At 44.5% G+C, this 18,325-nt stretch overlaps 5 protein-coding genes across 5 annotated transcripts in view; all 5 read right to left on the bottom strand.

Moving 5' to 3' along the window:
- Window positions 1-3,171: 3,171 nt before the first annotated feature.
- Window positions 3,172-5,262, bottom strand: LOC147621519 (uncharacterized). Its single transcript, XM_086824277.1, has one exon. It carries the CDS (start codon window positions 3,871-3,873, stop codon window positions 3,337-3,339), a length of 537 nt encoding a protein of 178 aa, XP_086680403.1. The 5' UTR covers window positions 3,874-5,262; the 3' UTR covers window positions 3,172-3,336.
- A 139-nt stretch (window positions 5,263-5,401) lies between these two features.
- On the bottom strand, window positions 5,402-6,194 carry LOC147621518 (uncharacterized). Its single transcript, XM_086824278.1, has one exon. It carries the CDS (start codon window positions 6,192-6,194, stop codon window positions 5,658-5,660), a length of 537 nt encoding a protein of 178 aa, XP_086680404.1. The 3' UTR covers window positions 5,402-5,657.
- A 4,094-nt stretch (window positions 6,195-10,288) lies between these two features.
- Window positions 10,289-11,218, bottom strand: LOC147621517 (diphthamide biosynthesis protein 4-like). Its single transcript, XM_086824578.1, has one exon. The coding sequence runs from the start codon at window positions 11,151-11,153 to the stop codon at window positions 10,617-10,619; it is 537 nt and encodes a 178-aa protein (XP_086680704.1). The 5' UTR covers window positions 11,154-11,218; the 3' UTR covers window positions 10,289-10,616.
- Window positions 11,219-15,010: 3,792 nt separating this feature from the next.
- On the bottom strand, window positions 15,011-16,811 carry LOC147621516 (uncharacterized). The gene has a single exon (XM_086824577.1). It carries the CDS (start codon window positions 15,798-15,800, stop codon window positions 15,264-15,266), a length of 537 nt encoding a protein of 178 aa, XP_086680703.1. The 5' UTR covers window positions 15,801-16,811; the 3' UTR covers window positions 15,011-15,263.
- A 314-nt stretch (window positions 16,812-17,125) lies between these two features.
- The window catches only part of LOC147621515 (uncharacterized), a 1,778-nt gene continuing 578 nt past the window's right edge, over window positions 17,126-18,325 (bottom strand). The window contains exon 1 of the mRNA XM_086824575.1: window positions 17,126-18,325. This exon is cut by the window's right edge and continues 578 nt beyond it. Coding sequence (XP_086680701.1) covers window positions 17,585-18,121 — 537 coding nt within the window. The 5' untranslated portion in view covers window positions 18,122-18,325 and the 3' untranslated portion in view covers window positions 17,126-17,584.

The raw sequence follows: 18,325 nt of genomic DNA, 5'->3' as shown, positions 1-18,325 counted from the left end.
TATCTTGTGAAGTTCAAGAACTATTCACCGATGGATGCGAAGTGTTGGATGGAGGAAGGTGACTTAACAGATTCACCTCAGGTTTTGCAGCTTTATCTCGATGCCTTTGAGTTAGAGCCGACTCTTATTGTGGCTCATTCAGGTTCAGCAGAGCATGGGTTTGGAGCATTACCTGATGCTCAAGAGGGGGGTAGCACCTCCACTCCCTTGATACAGACAGGCTCAGATGACATCTAGAGGTCGCTTGGTGCAGATTTCATCTCACCCGAAGGTACTGAGGCTGACAGTACATCTGTTTATCGGACTTCTATGATATATGTGTACTAGTCACATGAGATTTTTGTGGATATGTATGGTTCACAGTGGTATACAACTTGGACTATTACTATGCCATTGGATTGCAGTGAATGTTGATACATGTATATGGCTTAGAGAGATTGGGACGCTGATCTTGCCATATTGTATATTTCACTTTGGATATTTTGATGCATCACCAGAATGCAATCGAGGACGCTTGCCATCTTTCAAGAGGGGGGTATGTCATGGCCCTGTGAAAATGGAACAGTACAAGTGTGGGCATGGTGGTTGCAGAGTCAGAATATTTTATGATTCACATGGGGGGTGCCCGGACAGAGTTTAAGATGTGTGGACATCCCTAGGTGTGAAGGGGGGAACTAGAAACATTAAGTTTTAATGTTTATTGAAGTTTGCCCCTAGGCCTTAGTGGCCCTAGGAACTTATTAAAGTTTGGGGCCCTAGGGATTAATTTGGGGGAGAGTCACTCCACTTTTGGAGTAAGTGCATCTCTCTCTTCTCTCTCTCTCTCTAGCTTTTGGACAAGAGGGAATCGTGGAGTTTCTTGAAGCGCATGTACTCAAGCGTGGAGAAGTGGAAGGAGAAGGGCGACTGCTGAAGACTCTTTGCTGCAGTTTTCCCTGTGCAAACCAGCCGTACAGCCTGTACGGACAGGCTGCAGGCACTTCCTTGGTCCACGCTACACACAGGCGGCTGTTAATTGCTGCTGGATTCTCTGCGCACAGGTCTGGTCAGGCTGTACCAGCAGGTACAACAGCAGTACAGTACTGTACGGCTGCCGTACAGTGTACGGACAGCCAGGTACAGCAAGTACAGTTGCTGCAGGCTGCTGCAGGTGGCGCAAACAGGTGCTGGACAGACTGTATACTCTGATTCAGGCAGGTACAAGAGTGGACAGCCGGCTGTTTGTGCAAGTATAACTCCTGGCACGTATCCCGAGGCGGTACAGACGGGTACAGTGCTGATTTTCAGATCTGTATTTTCAAGGACAGCATAAGAGTGAACATCAGGAGGAGGATACAGGCAAGTACAAGCACATGTGTGAAGCAGGGTTGTGAATACAAGTGCCTGCAAGTACAAATTGGTGCTGTTGCTTCCTCCAGTGCTGTTTCACGAGCTGAACTTGGTAAGCTCTGTTTCTGTTCATCTATCTCTCTTTCTACTACTTGATGTCTGTTGCAGATATGCATTATCTGGCCCCTTGTGAGAGGAGGGGTATGGCAGATTGACAAGGGTTGAGACAGAGACTGGACAGCACATGTATGTTTGAGCTGAGAAGATGTATCATGCACTTGAGTTATGCCAGATGTATGCCCATGGCTGGCCTGCTTAGTGATCTTGGCTGATCAGAGGGAGGCACAGTGTGTTGTTTGAAGACACAGATCTGTGTGCATAGATCCTCTGTGCTGAGAAGAATTTGTGGGCCGTCAGATTGGACTTACAGGTGTAAACTCTTGGCTGGTCTTTGTGTTGTACTCAGCCATAAATATTATTTTAATTGAATAAAGAAATACCGCAAGGGGCGCCAAGCTTTGGGGCCAACAGGTGTCGCTGTGTTTTGAGATTTGGGCACTCTAGCTCCAATCTGTGTTTTGTTTCTCATCTAGACTACAAGTGGACGGGTGATTGCTTCTACCGCACTTTGGTTTTCTATCAGAGGCCGGTTTCAGCGGGCAGCAAGACTGACGCATGGCTGAGAGCATACTCTCAGGTGTCAACACCCCATACTTGTGGATAGGATAAGTCCGCCACGTGTCATCAGTTCACAGTGTGTGAGAGATTTCTATGGGTCCAAAGATAAGGCTTCAAGCCTACAAAAGCTTGTACTTGGTGAAAGTACAACACATCAATCAATATCATTTCTGAGTCGCACATTTCTCTCACTGGCTCTCTCTCTCGCAGCCAGCTCTCCTGGTAGCATGCAATACAGCAGACACCTCTTAGCCCTCTTAAACGGTGCCTATCCAGCCTCTAATCTTGCCTCTAAATCTCTTCGCATGATGCACATTGTTAGGAGACGATTGACATGTGTGACAATGTGGATTACTTGAAGAAGGACAAATTGTGTTAAAAATGGTTCTAGTCTAAGACCAATCCCTTGGAATGCTTTACCTTTGTTTGGGGAACCTGGTTAGTGGTAAGGAATTTTCATCCCTTTTGTCAAAGGTCTAGTGTTTGTAAGTTTTAAATGAATTTGGCTTGAGGCCGCCTTTCCAAATGCCATCAAATTTTTCTTGTAGCTTGTAAGCCAGTGGCAACACATAGCTAAGGAAACTGAAATACATGCGAAAATTTCTAGAAGGGTTTTTCATGGTTGAGTTTTAAGCTGGCTTGGCTAGTGTACTCAAAAGTCTCTTGTATTGAATTTTGTTGAGTCTCTGGCCTACTCAGGAGCTCTATCAAGATGACAAAACTAGCTTATGATCTTGGAAGATTTTCACCCTCTCTTTATGAAGAAAGCATTTTAGACGTGAGTCGTTGCTTTTACAGCTTTTAATCTTTCGTAGATGTGAGTCGTTGCTTTTACAGCTTTTAATCTTTCACCACGTATTGGCAAAGAATAAGCTCATATCATAAGAATATTCCACACCAAATGACATGACTTAGAGTAGATATGACTATTTACAAAGGTTGAAATCCTTCACTCGAGAGAATTTTCACTCAACATGAGATCTTGAAGTTAAGGTTGAAGGTGCAAGCTTTGATGGAGCAACAAACAAAATAGGAGCCAGAAAGAGGCACTACTGCCGAGGATAAAAAATGAACAACTGAAAACATCTCTCTGTCTTTCCATTAAGCTTGGCTGTTTTTGCAAATTTTGCAAACAAAAATGCCATCAAGGCAGACCTTGGCAAACAAAAATGTTTGAAGTTTTGTACCCTTGACATGGTGCAATGAGAATGTTTGATGTGCATACAGTAAAACATGTCCCAAATTCTCCATGTATACTTCAACTGGATTGGGGTAAACATACAGCCATATACATGCTTCGAAACCCTAGGGAAGGATTGTTTGCAGAACCTAAAACTGGAGCCGAATTTGCAAAGAACAAGAGCCGCAGGGCAAGAGCAATGACCTGGGAAGATGATGATGGTGCACTGTGTGATTATTTTGCTGCGATGTAGACGAACCCTGCCCTTCAACATGCTCCGATGCTGCCTCTCCATGGAGCCCTAATGCGTCCACCTCTTGCAACGACACGGCAAAGACATCGCCGCACCTACAGGGGTACAAATAGGCGGCTTCGTCTCCTTCGGAATCTCTGCTCATCTCTTCCAGCAGCACTTCTTCTGCGACAGCGGCAGCAGAAAGGAGGCGAGACGAAGCGAGGTGCCGGTCATAGGACGAGCGAGATCGGGGGTCTCTGAGAACATCCCAGGCCTCCTGCAGCCTGAGGAAGCACGCAGAGGAGATGGGAGCATCATCGGCAAGGGCCACATGGAGCTTGTCCGGGTGCAGAGCGAGAAGAGACGAGAGATAGCTAGCTCTGATCTGCGGGTAGGAAGCATCCTCGGAAACCCCTAACACATCGTAGTGGGTTGTAGCTGTAGTTCCCATATCCTCCTTCGCAACTTATTATGAAACTAGGTAGCGTTACCTTTCCAAGCATTGTTCAACATGCTTGGGAAAGGGGTTGGTAGAGGCACGGCCGTTATCCACGCCTACGCTTATGATCAATGGAGATCTTGAAGTACTTTGTAAAAAGGATGATTACAAATTAGTTAACATATCTGAATTTGAGTTACACATCTTTGTTCAAGTCATACAAATTTTGTGTTTGTTTGTGCGAGTGAAAAAAAAATCATACATAAAGTATGGTGGGAAGTTGGCACAGTCCTCCCCAAAATTTTATAAACATAAGAGAACATGCCCTTCTCTCGTTTCCCAAATAACACTCTTGGTATCGGTGGACCAAAGATACACCTTCAGTGTTGAAAGTGGTCATTAGCTTGTTTAAATATAAATGAGAAAAAAATAGGAATACCTTTGTTAGCTGCCCTTGCTCAGTTGAGCATCGCCAATGTCTTGCTCTACAGTGTGCCTCCTATACCTGCTCTAAGCCGTAGTCAAGATGCCTACTTGGAGTGCTTCTACCAATCGCCTCATCATTGAAACGCAACAAGGGGGAGGGTATCATGTGGCGAGGCTTAACCAAGAGTAGGTGGTGATGGGGGTGTCATAGTTATAGCCCAAGGCTCTCTCTCTGGCTCTCTCTCTCGCAGCCAGCTCTCCTGGTAGCATGCAATACAGCAGACACCTCTTAGCCCTCTTAAACGGTGCCTATCCAGCCTCTAATCTTGCCTCTAAATCTCTTCGCATGATGCACATTGTTAGGAGACGATTGACATGTGTGACAATGTGGATTACTTGAAGAAGGACAAATTGTGTTAAAAATGGTTCTAGTCTAAGACCAATCCCTTGGAATGCTTTACCTTTGTTTGGGGAACCTGGTTAGTGGTAAGGAATTTTCATCCCTTTTGTCAAAGGTCTAGTGTTTGTAAGTTTTAAATGAATTTGGCTTGAGGCCGCCTTTCCAAATGCCATCAAATTTTTCTTGTAGCTTGTAAGCCAGTGGCAACACATAGCTAAGGAAACTGAAATACATGCGAAAATTTCTAGAAGGGTTTTTCATGGTTGAGTTTTAAGCTGGCTTGGCTAGTGTACTCAAAAGTCTCTTGTATTGAATTTTGTTGAGTCTCTGGCCTACTCAGGAGCTCTATCAAGATGACAAAACTAGCTTATGATCTTGGAAGATTTTCACCCTCTCTTTATGAAGAAAGCATTTTAGACGTGAGTCGTTGCTTTTACAGCTTTTAATCTTTCGTAGATGTGAGTCGTTGCTTTTACAGCTTTTAATCTTTCGCCACGTATTGGCAAAGAATAAGCTCATATCATAAGAATATTCCACACCAAATGACATGACTTAGAGTAGATATGACTATTTACAAAGGTTGAAATCCTTCACTCGAGAGAATTTTCACTCAACATGAGATCTTGAAGTTAAGGTTGAAGGTGCAAGCTTTGATGGAGCAACAAACAAAATAGGAGCCAGAAAGAGGCACTACTGCCGAGGATAAAAAATGAAAAACTGAAAACATCTCTCTGTCTTTCCATTAAGCTTTGCTGTTTATGCAAATTTTGCAAACAAAAATGCCATCAAGGCAGACCTTGGCAAACAAAAATGTTTGAAGTTTTGTACCCTTGACATGGTGCAATGAGAATGTTTGATGTGCATACAGTAAAACATGTCCCAAATTCTCCATGTATACTTCAACTGGATTGGGGTAAACATACAGCCATATACATGCTTCGAAACCCTAGGGAAGGATTGTTTGCAGAACCTAAAACTGGAGCCGAATTTGCAAAGAACAAGAGCCGCAGGGCAAGAGCAATGACCTGGGAAGATGATGATGGTGCACTGTGTGATTATTTTGCTGCGATGTAGACGAACCCTGCCCTTCAACATGCTCCGATGCTGCCTCTCCATGGAGCCCTAATGCGTCCACCTCTTGCAACGACACGGCAAAGACATCGCCGCACCTACAGGGGTACAAATAGGCGGCTTCGTCTCCTTCGGAATCTCTGCTCATCTCTTCCAGCAGCACTTCTTCTTCGACAGCGGCAGCAGAAAGGAGGCGAGAGGAAGCGAGGTGCCGGTCATAGGACGAGCGAGATCGGGGGTCTCTGAGAACATCCCAGGCCTCCTGCAGCCTGAGGAAGCACGCAGAGGAGATGGGAGCATCATCGGCAAGGGCCACATGGAGCTTGTCCGGGTGCAGAGCGAGAAGAGACGAGAGATAGCTAGCTCTGATCTGCGGGTAGGAAGCATCCTCGGAAACCCCTAACACATCGTAGTGGGTTGTAGCTGTAGTTCCCATATCCTCCTTCGCAACTTATTATGAAACTAGGTAGCGTTACCTTTCCAAGCATTGTTCAACATGCTTGGGAAAGGGGTTGGTAGAGGCACGGCCGTTATCCACGCCTACGCTTATGATCAATGGAGATCTTGAAGTACTTTGTAAAAAGGATGATTACAAATTAGTTAACATATCTGAATTTGAGTTACACATCTTTGTTCAAGTCATACAAATTTTGTGTTTGTTTGTGCGAGTGAAAAAAAAATCATACATAAAGTATGGTGGGAAGTTGGCACAGTCCTCCCCAAAATTTTATAAACATAAGAGAACATGCCCTTCTCTCGTTTCCCAAATAACACTCTTGGTATCGGTGGACCAAAGATACACCTTCAGTGTTGAAAGTGGTCATTAGCTTGTTTAAATATAAATGAGAAAAAAATAGGAATACCTTTGTTAGCTGCCCTTGCTCAGTTGAGCATCGCCAATGTCTTGCTCTACAGTGTGCCTCCTATACCTGCTCTAAGCCGTAGTAAAGATGCCTACTTGGAGTGCTTCTACCAATCGCGTCATCATTGAAACGCAACAAGGGGGAGGGTATCATGTGGCGAGGCTTAACCAAGAGTAGGTGGTGATGGGGGTGTCATAGTTATAGCCCAAGGCTCTCTCTCTGGCTCTCTCTCTCGCAGCCAGCTCTCCTGGTAGCATGCAATACAGCAGACACCTCTTAGCCCTCTTAAACGCTGCCTATCCAGCCTCTAATCTTGCCTCTAAATCTCTTCGCATGATGCACATTGTTAGGAGACGATTGACATGTGTGACAATGTGGATTACTTGAAGAAGGACAAATTGTGTTAAAAATGGTTCTAGTCTAAGACCAATCCCTTGGAATGCTTTACCTTTGTTTGGGGAACCTGGTTTAGTGGTAAGGAATTTTCATCCCTTTTGTCAAAGGTCTAGTGTTTGTAAGTTTTAAATGAATTTGGCTTGAGGCCGCCTTTCCAAATGCCATCAAATTTTTCTTGTAGCTTGTAAGCCAGTGGCAACACATAGCTAAGGAAACTGAAATACATGCGAAAATTTCTAGAAGGGTTTTTCATGGTTGAGTTTTAAGCTGGCTTGGCTAGTGTACTCAAAAGTCTCTTGTATTGAATTTTGTTGAGTCTCTGGCCTACTCAGGAGCTCTATCAAGATGACAAAACTAGCTTATGATCTTGGAAGATTTTCACCCTCTCTTTATGAAGAAAGCATTTTAGACGTGAGTCGTTGCTTTTACAGCTTTTAATCTTTCGTAGATGTGAGTCGTTGCTTTTACAGCTTTTAATCTGTCGCCACGTATTGGCAAAGAATAAGCTCATATCATGAGAATATTCCACACCAAATGACATGACTTAGAGTAGATATGACTATTTACAAAGGTTGAAATCCTTCACTCGAGAGAATTTTCACTCAACTGAAGGCACAGGAACGGAACGGAATGGAAATGAAATGACAATACAAGTGCAAAACAATGATAACCAAGAGTACTCACATGTAGACCAAGAGAGCTTGATGTTGATTGATTATCTAAGACTAGAAAGTACAATGCCTTTATAGGATAGGCACACACACTCTAAGTGTCACATGTATATGGGATAAATCCCAATATGCCACATGGCACTTACACAAAGACTAGACATAAAACTCACTTTAGACACACTAGAACACTCACTTTGACTTCATGTTCTAACACCCCCCGATGAAGGCAAGGTGAGAGACTACTGGAATGAGCCAAGAACAGAACATGGCAATGACGGACTACCAACCTCCAAGTTAGAACTAGACATAGTTCCCACACAATCTCAGAGGCAAGTGAGCATGGCTCAGAGGCTAGTGAGCATGGTACAAATGACTCAGAGGCTCATCAAGCATGGCTCAGAGGCTCATCATGCATGGATGCATGAACAACTCAGAGGTCTAGACAACTGGAGCAACCTGAGATCCTATCAAAGCCAATACATGACTCCACAATACATCCCCCTCCTGACTCCATAACAGAATGGTGGGGAGTCAGACACGAAAAAACAGGAAAGATTACAACATTTTAGGAGGACAATCCAAGGCTGTGAACCTTTATTGACTCAACACACATGATTTATTTGCATTCATTTTAGGGGGACTCCCAAGGCAGAGTACCTTCAACACACTCAAAAAACAAAGTCAAGATCATCCGGTGCATAGACCTCTTCATCAAGAGAGAGATCTTGGATGTGAGCAGTGAGAGCATGATTTGGAGTAGAGGTGTCTGCATCGTCTTCGTCTTCGTTGGATATAGTCCCAACCAAGTTGGCATGGTCTTTAGATTGTTGTTTGGCCAGCTTCTGGAAGCAACGATCTTCGGTGTGACCAAGCTTTCCACAATAAGTGCACTTGAAAGGTTTGAAGTTACCTTTCCCTTTAGGAAACCTCCCTTTAGAAAATAGTGCATTGGCGTCAGGAGTATCAATATGCCTTCTTTCATGATCAAGAAGCATAGCAACCATGTCATGGTAGCTCATGCTTGCCACTCTTAATGCTGGTATAATCTCCCGATACTTAGGAATTTCTTCAATGCTCGTGAGGAGCACCGCGACTTGGTCTTCATCCCCAACTGGGGCCTTCAACGCAGCAAGTTGAGTGATGAGAGACTCCATATGATTCAGATGAGCGAGAAGAGAGTCCTCATGCTTCATCTGGAGTTTGAAGAATTCTTGACGGAGGAAGACCTTAGAATTGATTACCTTATTGCCAAAGAGACCTTCAAACTTCTCCCATAATTCTTGAGCAGTGGAATCAAAGTCAAGATGATGAATAACTTCATCACCCAAACCCAAACCAATGAGAGAAAGGGCTTTGTCGTTTAAATTCTCCCAGTGTAGAATTTTCTTCTCATCCGATTGTGGCTTTTTATCCTTGCCACAAACAACATTCCACACCCCGTCTTTCATAAGGATAAGACGCAACTTTGTTTGCCATGTAGGAAAGTTCTTACCAGTGAACTTTTCAATGAAGGCACTTGTTTTCGAGGACTCCATGGCAATCAACTTGCAAGTAGCAAATTCAGAGGTGGAACCTTGTGAACGTCAATACCTCGAGTAGGAAATGAAGCAGGGAGCCACGAGCTAGATCCAGGGGCAGTCACGAATTGGAGCAAGATAATCCATGAACGAAGAGGGCATCACGGGTAGTTGGAGTAGATGAAGCAGGGCAGCGGCCTGTTGAAGATAAAGCAGGGCAGCGGCTTCATAAATTCGTGGGCAGCTCCATCATCACGAACAGATCAGCATCAATTCAGGACAGCAATGTGGGGCAGCTCCTGCATTGTCTCGAACAGAAAATTACGGGCAGCAGCTGGGCAGAGTGGCGGCCTGAACAGGAGCGGCAGCAGGACAGCAGAGTGTGGCGGCCTGAACAGGAGCGGCAGCAACAAACGGCTTGTTGCAGAAATTCGTGGACAGCAGCAACGGCCTGTTGGAGAAGACGCGCAGGAATGTGGCGGCCTGGATTCAGGGCAGATTGGGGCAGAATATGGCGGGCAAATCTCCAGCAATAGAGGCGGCCTGATGGAGCAAAACGTGGAGCAGAAATCGGGGCAGCCACTTGGAGAAGACGGGCAGCAGGTAGTAGAGGTCTTCAAGATGGAGGAGAGCATACTCTCTTGCACTTAGAGAAAGAGAGAGAGGGCATGGCTTCTCTTTTTGGCCTCCCTCTCCTCAATCTCTAGGAGCAAAGGAGCAGTGGCTCTGATACCACATGAAGGCACAGGAACGGAACGGAATGGAAATGAAATGACAATACAAGTGCAAAACAATGATAACCAAGAGTACTCACATGTAGACCAAGAGAGCTTGATGTTGATTGATTATCTAAGACTAGAAAGTACAATGCCTTTATAGGATAGGCACACACACTCTAAGTGTCACATGTATATGGGATAAATCCCAATATGCCACATCGCACTTACACAAAGACTAGACATAAAACTCACTTTAGACACACTAGAACACTCACTTTGACTTCATGTTCTATTTACAAAGGTTGAAATCCTTCACTCGAGAGAATTTTCACTCAACATGAGATCTTGAAGTTAAGGTTGAAGGTGCAAGCTTTGATGGAGCAACAAACAAAATAGGAGCCAGAAAGAGGCACTACTGCCGAGGATAAAAAATGAAAAACTGAAAACATCTCTCTGTCTTTCCATTAAGCTTGGCTGTTTATGCAAATTTTGCAAACAAAAATGCCATCAAGGCAAACCTTGGCAAACAAAAATGTTTGAAGTTTTGTACCCTTGACATGGTGCAATGAGAATGTTTGATGTGCATACATTAAAACATGTCCCAAATTCTCCATGTATACTTCAACTGGAATGGGGTAAACATACAGCCATATACATGCTTCGAAACCCTAGGGAAGGATTGTTTGCAGAACCTAAAACTGGAGCCGAATTTGCAAAGAACAAGAGCCGCAGGGCAAGAGCAATGACCTGGGAAGATGATGATGGTGCACTGTGTGATTATTTTGCTGCGATGTAGACGAACCCTGCCCTTCAACATGCTCCGATGCTGCCTCTCCATGGAGCCCTAATGCGTCCAGCTCTTGCAACGACACGGCAAAGACATCGCCGCACCTACAGGGGTACAAATAGGCGGCTTCGTCTCCTTCGGAATCTCTGCTCATCTCTTCCAGCAGCACTTCTTCTGCGACAGCGGCAGCAGAAAGGCGGCGAGAGGAAGCGAGGTGCCGGTCATAGGACGAGCGAGATCGGGGGTCTCTGAGAACATCCCAGGCCTCCTGCAGCCTGAGGAAGCACGCAGAGGAGATGGGAGCATCATCGGCAAGGGCCACATGGAGCTTGTCCGGGTGCAGAGCGAGAAGAGACGAGAGATAGCTAGCTCTGATCTGCGGGTAGAAAGCATCCTCGGAAACCCCTAACACATCGTAGTGGGTTGTAGCTGTAGTTCCCATATCCTCCTTCGCAACTTATTATGAAACTAGGTAGCGTTACCTTTCCAAGCATTGTTCAACATGCTTGGGAAAGGGGTTGGTAGAGGCACGGCCGTTATCCACGCCTACGCTTATGATCAATGGAGATCTTGAAGTACTTTGTAAAAAGGATGATTACAAATTAGTTAACATATCTCAATTTGAGTTACACATCTTTGTTCAAGTCATACAAATTTTGTGTTTGTTTGTGCGAGTGAAAAAAAAATCATACATAAAGTATGGTGGGAAGTTGGCACAGTCCTCCCCAAAATTTTATAAACATAAGAGAACATGCCCTTCTCTCGTTTCCCAAATAACACTCTTGGTATCGGTAGACCAAAGATACACCTTCAGTGTTGAAAGTGGTCATTAGCTTGTTTAAATATAAATGAGAAAAAAATAGGAATACCTTTGTTAGCTGCCCTTGCTCAGTTGAGCATCGCCAATGTCTTGCTCTACGGTGTGCCTCCTATACCTGCTCTAAGCCGTAGTCAAGATGCCTACTTGGAGTGCTTCTACCAATCGCCTCATCATTGAAACGCAACAAGGGGGAGGGTATCATGTGGCGAGGCTTAACCAAGAGTAGGTGGTGATGGGGGTGTCATAGTTATAGCCCAAGGCTCTCTCTCTGGCTCTCTCTCTCGCAGCCAGCTCTCCTGGTAGCATGCAATACAGCAGACACCTCTTAGCCCTCTTAAACAGTGCCTATCCAGCCTCTAATCTTGCCTCTAAATCTCTTCGCATGATGCACATTGTTAGGAGACGATTGACATGTGTGACAATGTGGATTACTTGAAGAAGGACAAATTGTGTTAAAAATGGTTCTAGTCTAAGACCAATCCCTTGGAATGCTTTACCTTTGTTTGGGGAACCTGGTTAGTGGTAAGGAATTTTCATCCCTTTTGTCAAAGGTCTAGTGTTTGTAAGTTTTAAATGAATTTGGCTTGAGGCCGCCTTTCCAAATGCCATAAAATTTTTCTTGTAGCTTGTAAGCCAGTGGCAACACATAGCTAAGGAAACTGAAATACATGCGAAAATTTCTAGAAGGGTTTTTCATGGTTGAGTTTTAAGCTGGCTTGGCTAGTGTACTCAAAAGTCTCTTGTATTGAATTTTGTTGAGTCTCTGGCCTACTCAGGAGCTCTATCAAGATGACAAAACTAGCTTATGATCTTGGAAGATTTTCACCCTCTCTTTATGAAGAAAGCATTTTAGACGTGAGTCGTTGCTTTTACAGCTTTTAATGTAGATATGACTATTTACAAAGGTTGAAATCCTTCACTCGAGAGAATTTTCACTCAACATGAGATCTTGAAGTTGAGGTTGAAGGTGCAAGCTTTGATGGAGCAACAAACAAAATAGGAGCCAGAAAGAGGCACTACTGCCGAGGATAAAAAATGAAAAACTGAAAACATCTCTCTGTCTTTCCATTAAGCTTTGCTGTTTATGCAAATTTTGCAAACAAAAATGCCATCAAGGCAGACCTTGGCAAACAAAAATGTTTGAAGTTTTGTACCCTTGACATGGTGCAATGAGAATGTTTGATGTGCATACATTAAAACATGTCCCAAATTCTCCATGTATACTTCAACTGGATTGGGGTAAACATACAGCCATATACATGCTTCGAAACCCTAGGGAAGGATTGTTTGCAGAACCTAAAACTGGAGCCGAATTTGCAAAGAACAAGAGCCGCAGGGCAAGAGCAATGACCAGGGAAGATGATGATGGTGCACTGTGTGATTATTTTGCTGCGATGTAGACGAACCCTGCCCTTCAACATGCTCCGATGCTGCCTCTCCATGGAGCCCTAATGCGTCCAGCTCTTGCAACGACACGGCAAAGACATCGCCGCACCTACAGGGGTACAAATAGGCGGCTTCGTCTCCTTCGGAATCTCTGCTCATCTCTTCCAGCAGCACTTCTTCTGCGACAGCGGCAGCAGAAAGGAGGCGAGAGGAAGCGAGGTGCCGGTCATAGGACGAGCGAGATCGGGGGTCTCTGAGAACATCCCAGGCCTCCTGCAGCCTGAGGAAGCACGCAGAGGAGATGGGAGCATCATCGGCAAGGGCCACATGGAGCTTGTCCGGGTGCAGAGCGAGAGGAGACGAGAGATAGCTAGCTCTGATCTGCGGGTAGGAAGCATCCTCGGAAACCCCCCGAATGACCTACTACAGTGCTCCCCGAACCGTACGTGAATGTCTCTACTTCTGGTCAAACCGGAGATGAGGGAAAAGAAAAATAGAAGAGGGCGGTAAATTGGAAACAGGAGGTATGACACATCGTAGTGGGTTGTAGCTGTAGTTCCCATATCCTCCTTCGCAACTTATTATGAAACTAGGTAGCGTTACCTTTCCAAGCATTGTTCAACATGCTTGGGAAAGGGGTTGGTAGAGGCACGGCCGTTATCCACGCCTACGCTTATGATCAATGGAGATCTTGAAGTACTTTGTAAAAAGGATGATTACAAATTAGTTAACATATCTGAATTTGAGTTACGCATCTTTGTTCAAGTCATACAAATTTTGTGTTTGTTTGTGCGAGTGAAAAAAAAATCATACATAAAGTATGGTGGGAAGTTGGCACAGTCCTCCCCAAAATTTTATAAACATAAGAGAACATGCCCTTCTCTCGTTTCCCAAATAACACTCTTGGTATCGGTGGACCAAAGATACACCTTCAGTGTTGAAAGTGGTCATTAGCTTGTTTAAATATAAATGAGAAAAAAATAGGAATACCTTTGTTAGCTGCCCTTGCTCAGTTGAGCATCGCCAATGTCTTGCTCTACAGTGTGCCTCCTATACCTGCTCTAAGCCATAGTCAAGATGCTACGTGGAGTGCTTCTACCAATCGCGTCATCATTGAAACGCAACAAGGGGGAGGGTATCATGTGGCGAGGCTTAACCAAGAGTAGGTGGTGATGGGGGTGTCATAGTTATAGCCCAAGGCTCTCTCTCTGGCTCTCTCTCTCGCAGCCAACTCTCCTGGTAGCATGCAATACAGCAGACACCTCTTAGCCCTCTTAAACGGTGCCTATCCAGCCTCTAATCTTGCCTCTAAATCTCTTCGCATGATGCACATTGTTAGGAGACGATTGACATGTGTGACAATGTGGATTACTTGAAGAAGGACAAATTGTGTTAAAAATGGTTCTAGTCTAAGACCAATCCCTTGGAATGCTTTACCTTTGTTTGGGGAACCTGGTTAGTGGTAAGGAATTTTCATCCCTTTTGTCAAAGGTCTAGTGTTTGTAAGTTTTAAATGAATTTGGCTTGAGGCCGCCTTTCCAAATGCCATCAAATTTTTCTTGTAGCTTGTAAGCCAGTGGCAACACATAGCTAAGGAAACTGAAATACATGCGAAAATTTCTAGAAGGGTTTTTCATGGTTGAGTTTTAAGCTGGCTTGGCTAGTGTACTCAAAAGTCTCTTGTATTGAATTTTGTTGAGTCTCTGGCCTACTCAGGAGCTCTATCAAGATGACAAAACTAGCTTATGATCTTGGAAGATTTTCACCCTCTCTTTATGAAGAAAGCATTTTAGACGTGAGTCGTTGCTTTTACAGCTTTTAATCTTTCGTAGATGTGAGTCGTTGCTTTTACAGCTTTTAATCTTTCGCCACGTATTGGCAAAGAATAAGCTCATATCATAAGAATATTCCACACCAAATGACATGACTTAGAGTAGATATGACTATTTACAAAGGTTGAAATCCTTCACTCGAGAGAATTTTCACTCAACATGAGATCTTGAAGTTAAGGTTGAAGATGCAAGCTTTGATGGAGCAACAAACAAAATAGGAGCCAGAAAGAGGCACTACTGCCGAGGATAAAAAATGAAAAACTGAAAACATCTCTCTGTCTTTCCATTAAGCTTGGCTGTTTTTGCAAATTTTGCAAACAAAAATGCCATCAAGGCAGACCTTGGCAAACAAAAATGTTTGAAGTTTTGTACCCTTGACATGGTGCAATGAGAATGTTTGATGTGCATACATTAAAACATGTCCCAAATTCTCCATGTATACTTCAACTGGATTGGGGTAAACATACAGCCATATACATGCTTCGAAACCCTAGGGAAGGATTGTTTGCAGAACCTAAAACTGGAGCCGAATTTGCAAAGAACAAGAGCCGCAGGGCAAGAGCAATGACCTGGGAAGATGATGATGGTGCACTGTGTGATTATTTTGCTGCGATGTAGACGAACCCTGCCCTTCAACATGCTCCGACGCTGCCTCTCCATGGAGCCCTAATGCGTCCAGCTCTTGCAACGACACGGCAAAGACATCGCCGCACCTACAGGGGTACAAATAGGCGGCTTCGTCTCCTTCGGAATCTCTGCTCATCTCTTCCAGCAGCACTTCTTCTGCGACAGCGGCAGCAGAAAGGAGGCGAGAGGAAGCGAGGTGCCGGTCATAGGACGAGCGAGATCGGGGGTCTCTGAGAACATCCCAGGCCTCCTGCAGCCTGAGGAAGCACGCAGAGGAGATGGGAGCATCATCGGCAAGGGCCACATGGAGCTTGTCCGGGTGCAGAGCGAGAAGAGACGAGAGATAGCTAGCTCTGATCTGCGGGTAGGAAGCATCCTCGGAAACCCCTAACACATCGTAGTGGGTTGTAGCTGTAGTTCCCATATCCTCCTTCGCAACTTATTATGAAACTAGGTAGCGTTACCTTTCCAAGCATTGTTCAACATGCTTGGGAAAGGGGTTGGTAGAGGCACGGCCGTTATCCACGCCTACGCTTATGATCAATGGAGATCTTGAAGTACTTTGTAAAAAGGATGATTACAAATTAGTTAACATATCTGAATTTGAGTTACACATCTTTGTTCAAGTCATACAAATTTTGTGTTTGTTTGTGCGAGTGAAAAAAAAATCATACATAAAGTATGGTGGGAAGTTGGCACAGTCCTCCCCAAAATTTTATAAACATAAGAGAACATGCCCTTCTCTCGTTTCCCAAATAACACTCTTGGTATCGGTGGACCAAAGATACACCTTCAGTGTTGAAAGTGGTCATTAGCTTGTTTAAATATAAATGAGAAAAAAATAGGAATACCTTTGTTAGCTGCCCTTGCTCAGTTGAGCATCGCCAATGTCTTGCTCTACAGTGTGCCTCCTATACCTGCTCTAAGCCGTAGTCAAGATGCCTACTTGGAGTGCTTCTACCAATCGCCTCATCATTGAAACGCAACAAGGGGGAGGGTATCATGTGGCGAGGCTTAACCAAGAGTAGGTGGTGATGGGGGTGTCATAGTTATAGCCCAAGGCTCTCTCTCTGGCTCTCTCTCTCGCAGCCAGCTCTCCTGGTAGCATGCAATACAGCAGACACCTCTTAGCCCTCTTAAACGGTGCCTATCCAGCCTCTAATCTTGCCTCTAAATCTCTTCGCATGATGCACATTGTTAGGAGACGATTGACATGTGTGACAATGTGGATTACTTGAAGAAGGACAAATTGTGTTAAAAATGGTTCTAGTCTAAGACCAATCCCTTGGAATGCTTTACCTTTGTTTGGGGAACCTGGTTAGTGGTAAGGAATTTTCATCCCTTTTGTCAAAGGTCTAGTGTTTGTAAGTTTTAAATGAATTTGGCTTGAGGCCGCCTTTCCAAATGCCATCAAATTTTTCTTGTAGCTTGTAAGCCAGTGGCAACACATAACTAAGGAAACTGAAATACATGCGAAAATTTCTAGAAGGGTTTTTCATGGTTGAGTTTTAAGCTGGCTTGGCTAGTGTACTCAAAAGTCTCTTGTATTGAATTTTGTTGAGTCTCTGGCCTACTCAGGAGCTCTATCAAGATGACAAAACTAGCTTATGATCTTGGAAGATTTTCACCCTCTCTTTATGAAGAAAGCATTTTAGACGTGAGTCGTTGCTTTTACAGCTTTTAATCTTTCGTAGATGTGAGTCGTTGCTTTTACAGCTTTTAATCTGTCGCCACGTATTGGCAAAGAATAAGCTCATATCATAAGAATATTCCACACCAAATGACATGACTTAGAGTAGATATGACTATTTACAAAGGTTGAAATCCTTCACTCGAGAGAATTTTCACTCAACATGAGATCTTGAAGTTAAGGTTGAAGGTGCAAGCTTTGATGGAGCAACAAACAAAATAGGAGCCAGAAAGAGGCACTACTGCCGAGGATAAAAAATGAAAAACTGAAAACATCTCTCTGTCTTTCCATTAAGCTTTGCTGTTTATGCAAATTTTGCAAACAAAAATGCCATCAAGGCAGACCTTGGCAAACAAAAATGTTTGAAGTTTTGTACCCTTGACATGGTGCAATGAGAATGTTTGATGTGCATACAGTAAAACATGTCCCAAATTCTCCATGTATACTTCAACTGGATTGGGGTAAACATACAGCCATATACATGCTTCGAAACCCTAGGGAAGGATTGTTTGCAGAACCTAAAACTGGAGCCGAATTTGCAAAGAACAAGAGCCGCAGGACAAGAGCAATGACCTGGGAAGATGATGATGGTGCACTGTGTGATTATTTTGCTGCGATGTAGACGAACCCTGCCCTTCAACATGCTCCGATGCTGCCTCTCCATGGAGCCCTAATGCGTCCAGCTCTTGCAACGACACGGCAAAGACATCGCCGCACCTACAGGGGTACAAATAGGCGGCTTCGTCTCCTTCGGAATCTCTGCTCATCTCTTCCAGCAGCACTTCTTCTGCGACAGCGGCAGCAGAAAGGAGGCGAGAGGAAATGAGGTGCCGGTCATAGGACGAGCGAGATCGGGGGTCTCTGAGAACATCCCAGGCCTCCTGCAGCCTGAGGAAGCACGCAGAGGAGATGGGAGCATCATCGGCAAGGGCCACATGGAGCTTGTCCGGGTGCAGGGTGAGAAGAGACGAGAGATAGCTAGCTCTGATCTGCGGGTAGGAAGCATCCTCGGAAACCCCTAACACATCGTAGTGGGTTGTAGCTGTAGTTCCCATATCCTCCTTCGCAACTTATTATGAAACTAGGTAGCGTTACCTTTCCAAGCATTGTTCAACATGCTTGGGAAAGGGTCTACAGTGTGCCTCCTATACCTGCTCTCTAAGCCGTAGTCAAGATGCCTACTTGGAGTGCTTCTACCAATCGCCTCATCATTGAAACGCAACAAGGGGGAGGGTATCATGTGGCGAGGCTTAACCAAG

The sequence above is a fragment of the Cibotium barometz genome, chromosome 30 (assembly GCF_041138505.1).
Source record: "Cibotium barometz isolate CiBa-2024 chromosome 30, ASM4113850v1, whole genome shotgun sequence".
Classification (NCBI taxonomy): Eukaryota; Viridiplantae; Streptophyta; class Polypodiopsida; order Cyatheales; family Cibotiaceae; genus Cibotium; species Cibotium barometz.
The sequence above is the reverse complement of the archived record's forward strand: the minus strand, read 5'-3'. Positions and strand labels throughout refer to the sequence as shown.

What these genes read in the sequence shown, in the direction of transcription:
- LOC147621519 (XM_086824277.1), bottom strand. Translation starts at nt 3,873, where the DNA reads ATGGGAACTACAGCTACAACCCACTACGATGTGTTAGGGGTTTCCGAG.
- LOC147621518 (XM_086824278.1), bottom strand. Translation starts at nt 6,194, where the DNA reads ATGGGAACTACAGCTACAACCCACTACGATGTGTTAGGGGTTTCCGAG.
- LOC147621517 (XM_086824578.1), bottom strand. Translation starts at nt 11,153, where the DNA reads ATGGGAACTACAGCTACAACCCACTACGATGTGTTAGGGGTTTCCGAG.
- LOC147621516 (XM_086824577.1), bottom strand. Translation starts at nt 15,800, where the DNA reads ATGGGAACTACAGCTACAACCCACTACGATGTGTTAGGGGTTTCCGAG.